The sequence below is a fragment of the Nematolebias whitei genome, chromosome 8 (assembly GCF_014905685.2).
Source record: "Nematolebias whitei isolate Nwh7 chromosome 8, NemWhi1, whole genome shotgun sequence".
Lineage (NCBI taxonomy): Eukaryota > Metazoa > Chordata > Actinopteri > Cyprinodontiformes > Rivulidae > Nematolebias > Nematolebias whitei.
In genome coordinates, this window is record NC_056505.1 from 3,971,351 (window position 1) to 3,978,557 (window position 7,207).

Below are 7,207 nucleotides of genomic sequence, written 5' to 3' on the forward strand. Positions count from 1 at the left end.
TGTTCGGTAAAGGTCAGCTGTTCGGTAAACGTCAGCTGTTCGGTAAACGTCAGCTGTTCGGTGCAACGGTTTAAAGATTTTCAGCAGGTTTCAGCAACAAGCGTTCACGCTACAGGAAACGACATTTCTCTAGTTTGGCTTGGTGTCGCCTGAACATTGTTCTAGGAGGAAGCGTGCTATGGTCCGTCCTCTTTAAAGCTCGATCCAGCTGATCCAGTGCTGGGTTTTGAACCGGGCCCTTCAGGTTCTGAGTGGACCCGTTTGTATCAGAGAGAGGAAACAACATGGCTGTTATCAGTGTGAGGCCATCTCCCTCCTCGTCTCCTCTCGTGGTGCTTGGCTGCCATGCAGGTGGAGCAGGACAGCATAAGGGTGGTGTCTCATGGACTTCCAGACAGGAGATGGTGCCAGATAAGAGCCAGGCGCTGTCAGGGGGTGTGGGCCCCCCAGGAGTCCGTCAGGGACTTTATGTTACAGCTGCAGCAGAAGGAACCTCTGCTGCGTGTGATCTGAGCTGTAGATGAAGTTCCTGCTCACAAAACGCCTCCTCACCTCCGACTAAATGAAACGTCCTCAGAGCCTTAAAATCCTCCGTGAAATGTTTTTATCGAGCGATCTACGAATGTGAGAACAAAGAGCGAGTTTCTGGGTTTATCTCAGCAGAGCTGTATTTTAATCCAGGTTATATCTGACGGAACAGACGGGTTCAATCTGTGTTTACACGAGCACAAGTGCCTCTTTCAGCCAGCTAGCTGTTTTCAGGCCCGCATCGCAGATCCATTATCTGCAGATCAGCTGTGGTCCAAACAGGTGGACTCCTTTCTTTGGCTTAATGTTCTTAATGTTCTTAATGTTCTTAATGTTCTCTGCCCTGATCTGCAGGGATTATCTCAGCCGTGATGTCAAAAAAACCACAACAAATCTCACAGAAAGACTGAAAGTGACGGGAGCTGCTCCGTGTCTGACGTTCACCGCAGCCTGGAGGTTTATCAAAGCTTCAGTTTGGAACTTACAGCTTAAATAATAAGATTAATAATATTATTATTATTAATAATAAACTTATTAATTCCTTTTCGTCAGTTCAGAATAAAGGGACGAGACAGCCCCTGGTTTACTCCAGAGCTAGCTGACCTCCTGCACAGGAGAGATCATCTTTGGGCTGCAGCGAGAAAATCTGACTCAGACACTGATTGGTTGAGTTTTCGACAGATGAGGAATAAATGCACAACTGCTGTCAAAGCAGCAAAACGAAACTATTTCTTATCTCAGACCTCCAAAAATCTAAATGACCCTAACAGATTCTGGAAAACAATTAAATCTCTCTCAGGCACCCCCCAATCATCTGACCTCCCATCACAACTTCTCGTTAACTCTGTTCCTGTGTCAAATAAGCACGAGATCCTGAACTGTCTCAACAAACATTTTGTTGCTTCTGGTTCTTTATTTGACACAGTTACTAATGGAAGATCAGCCACTTCCCTTAATAACCAAACTTCTACAAATCAAATCCCTCCTACAAGTCAATCCTCAGTTAATCACAGCTTCTCTTTTTCTCCATTCTCAGTCAGTGAGGTCAATAAACTGTTAAAAGATCTTGATCCTAAAAAATCTGCAGGTCCAGATGAACTTCCACCTTATTTCTTAAGGCTGGCTGCTCATATCATCACAGTCCCTGTGACCCACATCTTCAATCTCTCCATAAGACAAAACTCCATCCCAGACACTTGGAAAACAGCCTTTGTTCTTCCTTTGCTGAAGGGAGGTGACCCCACCTCACTGAACAACTATCGACCAATCTCTAAACTCTGCATTTTAGCCAAGGTTCTAGAAAAACTGATAAACTCTCAAATCAAAAATTACCTGGACTCATTTAACATCTTACCTCCACATCAATCTGGTTTCAGGAAACAACACAGCACAACCACTGCTTCACTGAAGGTTCTTAATGACGTTGTTGAAGCACTGGATGCTAAAGATTATTGTGCTGCACTTTTCTTAGACCTGTCTAAAGCTTTTGACACTGTGGATCAGAACATCTTGTGTCATAAACTCTCAGAAATCGGTTTCTCAGATCACACCATTGGTTGGTTCTCTAACTATCTTTCAGACCGGAGGCAATGTGTTCAACATAATGGTACTTCCTCCAGTTATTTAACAGTCAACAATGGTGTACCACAAGGCTCAGTCTTAGGACCCACCCTCTTTACAATCTACATACATAATGTAGGTAAAACCATCCCTGATGCATCCATACATTTCTATGCTGATGACACAGTTGTTTATTGTCGAGCTAAAACTGTTGCTAAGGCTTTTCAGCTTCTGAAATCTGCATTTAACTACATCCAGACTGATTTGTTTCACCTCAAACTTGTCCTAAATGCCGAAAAAACCAAAGGGATGCTTTTTTCAAATAGGAAGTTGGTCCCAGCAGTTCTTCCTCCGATTTTATCCTCAAATGGTGTCCCCATTGAGTTTGTTGATTCCTATAAATATTTGGGTATCTTGGTCGACTCACATCTTTCTTTTAAGCTCCATGTGGAAAACTTGGTAAAGAAACTGAAAATTAAACTGGGTTTCTTTTTCAGAAACAGATCCTGTCTAACCCTGAATGCTAGAAAACGCCTTGTATCTGTGACTTTCCTTCCCTCAATTGATTTTGGTGATATTATTTACATGAACGCTCCTACAAGAACCCTGCAGATGTTGGATGCTGTCTATCATGGTGCACTAAGATTCATAACTGGCTGTGATTATCGTACCCACCACTGCACCCTGTATTCATTGGTTAACTGGACATCATTAACTTCACGCAGACTCTCCCACTGGTACATTTTCATCTTTAAATCACTTCTTGGTCTGCTGCCTTCATACATCTCCTCCTACATGTCTCTGCGTGAGTGCAGCTACGGAGTGCGCTCTCAGGACATTATTACCTGCAGTGTTCCCTCAGTGAGGACTGAACTAGGCAAAAGGGCCTTCTCCTACTCCGCTCCTGTTTCCTGGAATATCTTACAAAAAGAATTGAAGCTCTCGACCTTGACCACTCTAAGTGGCTTTAAGAATCTGTTGGACTCCTGGCAGGGTCCAATGCTGACATGTTCCTGTTTTTAGTTTTATACATTTGTCTTGGAATCTAGCTGTTTTTTTGGTTTTGTTACCTTTTTCCTTTTAGCCATCCTATTTGTTAAAAAAAAAAAAAGAAAAAAAAAAAAAAAAAAAAAACGGTATTATGAGTTTTTATAACTGCTTATTGTTGTTGCTGTTGTCCATTGTTGTCATCTTTCTTTGTTGAAATCAGGTCTCTCTTGTAAATGAGTCCTCGAGGCTCAATGGGATTTACCTGTATAAATAAAGGTTGATTGATTGATAATAATTAATAAGAGGCACCAAACACAGGCTGTAGAATCAGGAACTGCTCAATATCTGCATGAAGTGTTGGTAAGTTATGAGGTTTAATCCACATTTATACTTTACACGATGGTTCAAGGTATCCTGATGCTGCTCAATAATCCAGGTAGACAAATCTAAAAAAGTTCAATCTGATCCTCTGGACATATAAAAAAATAAAATAAAATTGTAGAAACGTTTCGTCTTTCATCCGAAGACTGAGGAAGTCTTTCGGATGAAAGACGAAACGTTTCTACAAACGTTGAGGCTAACAACCAGCTAAATATTACTAGCATCAGCTGCCAGACTCAGAGAGGAAGTCACGCAGGTTCAAAGGTCAAGTTTCTTTATTGTCATTCACATCACATGTGGTACATGAGGTGGAACAAAACTGTGTACACAAAGTCCCAGTTACCGTATTTTTCAGACTATAAGTTGCACTTAAAATCTTTAATCTTCTCAAAAATCAACAGTGAGCCTTATAATCAGCTGCGACTTATTAATTCCAGTTGTGCTCACTGACCTCAAACTGATTTATGTGGTTATTGTGAATAAGTTGAATAAAGTTTGACTGTTTTGTTTTGCTTAATGCGCCTTATAGTCCAAAAAATACAGTACACTCAAAAATAGCAAAAATATAAAGTATAAAAAGAAACGGTATTTAAGGATCTAAGATATAAATTAAGATATACGCTAAACGATCTCAAATAAACAACACGCTAAACACTAATGATGTACAATATTAAGGTGTATTAAACAGCAGCCCGAACATGAGTCTGTTGTGAGCAGACGGGTATGAACACAGCAGCATAAAGGCAAGAGATCAGCAGCATGGATAATCAGCAGCACAAAGTCACATATCACCAATTCAAGTGGCATTATAGTCCCCCCCCCCACACACACACACACAAGTGATTAAAGTACAAACAGTGTTGCAACTTTGTCGTTATGTTTAGTGTTTTCAGACCTTTCTACCACTCGTTTCTTTTAAAGCCACGAATTGTGCAACATTTTCAGGAGTTCCAACAAAGTTGAGTCAGGTCCTCTGGACGGTTTCTTCTTGTCGAGACGTTTCGTCCTTCGTCCAAAAGGCTTCATCAGTCCAGGGAGCCACAACAAACTCAGTCTTATAAATAGCACCTTCACAGAGTGGGTCAACCAGTCGGTGCTCTGGTGGTTTCTGGAGCTCGCCCTCTCCCTCGGAGGCTCCTCTGAGGCAGCCATGGATGAAGTGGTTCAAAACATCAAAGCTCAATAATCCAGGTAAAACTTCAGCAGGCTCCAGAAACCATGTTTGACCACTATTTATAAGACTGAGTTTGTTGTGGCTCCCTGGACTGAAGAAGTCTTTTGGATGAAAGACGAAACATCTCAGAGGAGCTGACTTAACTTTGCTGGATTTTTGACCTGGATTACTGAGCATGAACGTTGATATTCTCAGGAGTTAGTGGAGCCTCGTTCTCCCTCTTCTCAGCGAGCAGCTGGATTGAACCACTGATCACCACTAAACGATAAAATATTTATACGGACTCAAACTGAAACTTGAAGCGTGTTGTTCCGCGACCCCGGCGGTGAAACCCTCAGTAAACTGGAATAAAAACTTGTTTGTGAGCAACTTTCCCAGTTTGCCAGTCTTACTGCTGTGGGAACCATAAGCACTCTCAGGACTGGGCTGTATTTTTCACAGCCCAATCCAGGAGTTGAGTGTAGCTTAAATAACGGTTTATAAAGCTGTCGCCGAGCTGATGGTGTGGACAATACGGCTGACAGATTACAGGCTGACAGAAATCAAATTCCATAAAAATGAAATTGAAAACCCTGAGTGAGGCGGCCTCGGTGCCGACTCCTTCTGAAAGTTCCCGAGGAGACGCTCCGGCACGGACACAGCCCGAGCGTTGCCTCGGAACCCTCGGGAGGTCGAAGAGCACGAGCGGGTCGGACAACGACGACGTTCGCGTCAAACGTGGACACGTCACAAGAAATGAACTCGTAAAGCGTCAAAGTGATGTCTGATCTTTGGTGCACGTGGATATTTTTATAAACAGAAACAGGCCGAGCAGCAAATCTGACAGATCCTCTTCAACAGAAAACCAAAATAAAAATTCAAGGAGTTCAGCAAAACAAAAACATTTAAAACATTTTATCTCGTTAAAAATATAAAGATGAGCTTCTAAAACATGAAACCTCATTTGTTTAGTCAATTTTTTAAATATTTAGAACCCGTTCTTTGTTGACCCCACCCAGAAAAATCGTTTTTAAAACAGCTGATGGAGTTTTTGTTAATCCTGGAGATTATTTTAATTCTAAATTTGACTATTTCCAACATCAGAGAGCTCTGCTGATCTAAGGTTAGGAAATACGAACCTGTGGTTCAGGATCGAGATCTGAAAAAGTTAAACTTGAGTCCAAACTGAACCCAGAGATTTAAAAAACACATCAAACTGACGTCAGATTAAAATTGATTTAATCTAAAGATGGTTCCGCTTCTTAGTTTAAATATTTATACTGTGTTCCACTGGGAATAAAATCTGTCTTAATGAAGACAAATCATTCTTCCTCTTCTTTTTTGTTCTTCCTCCTCTTCTTCCTTCTGTTCTTCTTCTTGTTCTTGTTCTTCTTCCTCTCTGGCTGCTGTTCTTCCTCTTCTTGCTGCTGTTGTTCCTCTTCTTTTTTCTTCCTCTTCTTCTTATCATTATTTCTCTTCTTCTTACTGTTCATTCTCTTTGTCTTTCTGTTCCTCTTCCTTTTCTTCTCGCTGTTCTTTTTTCTTCCTCTTCTTTTTCTTATTCTTTGTCTCCCTCTTGCAGTTTATTTTTTATCTTCCTCTTCTTCTTCCAACTTGCTCCTCCTCTTCTTTTTTATTTTTATTCTTTGTTTCCTTCCTTTTCTTCTTTCGGTAGTTTCCCCTTCAGGAGTCTCTAGCGAGTCATCCTCCTCCGTCTCACTCTGTCCTCCGTCTCACTCTGTCCTCTGTCCTCACTCCATGTCCTCTCCATCTTCTTCCATGTATCACCTCTTTGCAGATGATGTAATCTGTCTTAATCTGACAGCAGTTCAACTTTTTCAGAGCTGTTTTTTTAAACAGATTTTGGCCCCTGCTCATATAAATGCTGTCGTTTTTCATTTGAAGCAGGTGCCTCATGGAGACGGACGCCTGTCTGGACACAACGTGTCCTCTCAGTACCGAATGCACTCGTACTACCCCGGAGCCCCCTACCTGAGCCAGGGCCTGGCCTCCCCCACCTGCGTGCCTCCCTTCTTCAGCCTGGACGACAACAACAGCTGCTCCGAGAGCCTGGCAACCTGTGAGCGACACAAAAACGCCCGACACACGCACTCATCAGGCCCCATAAAGTTTAATCCACACTCCATCCGAACTACATTAAAGGGAGAGATGCTCCCAGGTCCAGAGCGTCGTAAAGTCCGTCCCACTTCAACGGAACTTTACTGCAAACACGACACTTTCAGCTGTTTCATGGTTTTTAAGGCTGCCATGTAAAATCAACGAGTTTTCAAACTGCAGCATGTCTGCGTGAAGGATTACAGCGAGGGGGGCTCACAGAGAGGCTCCGCTTCTTCAGGGATTACAGCAGATTAGGAGTGGTGCGTAATCTGTGCAGGAGTCAAGAGTGCAGGTGACAGGAGAAGGAAAACCAATCTGAACATTCGGTTTCAACAAAATGAATAAATTCATAAAAATATGAGAAATTTATAAAGTTTCTGCTTCGTTTTTGTTTTGGTTCTTCCTTTAAAACTAAAGATAATGAGCTAAGCATCCAACATCCAACATCCATCTGTACATCCAACTGTACATCCATCT

The 7,207-nt window shown here is 42.1% G+C and overlaps 1 protein-coding gene across 1 annotated transcript in view; it reads left to right on the forward strand.

The window, feature by feature from the left end:
* Positions 1-7,207, forward strand: part of dmrt1 (doublesex and mab-3 related transcription factor 1) — a 37,446-nt gene that overhangs the window by 14,511 nt on the left and 15,728 nt on the right. The window contains exon 4 of the mRNA XM_037680854.1: positions 6,518-6,692. Coding sequence (XP_037536782.1) covers positions 6,518-6,692 — 175 coding nt within the window. The remainder of the gene's footprint in view (positions 1-6,517; positions 6,693-7,207) is intronic.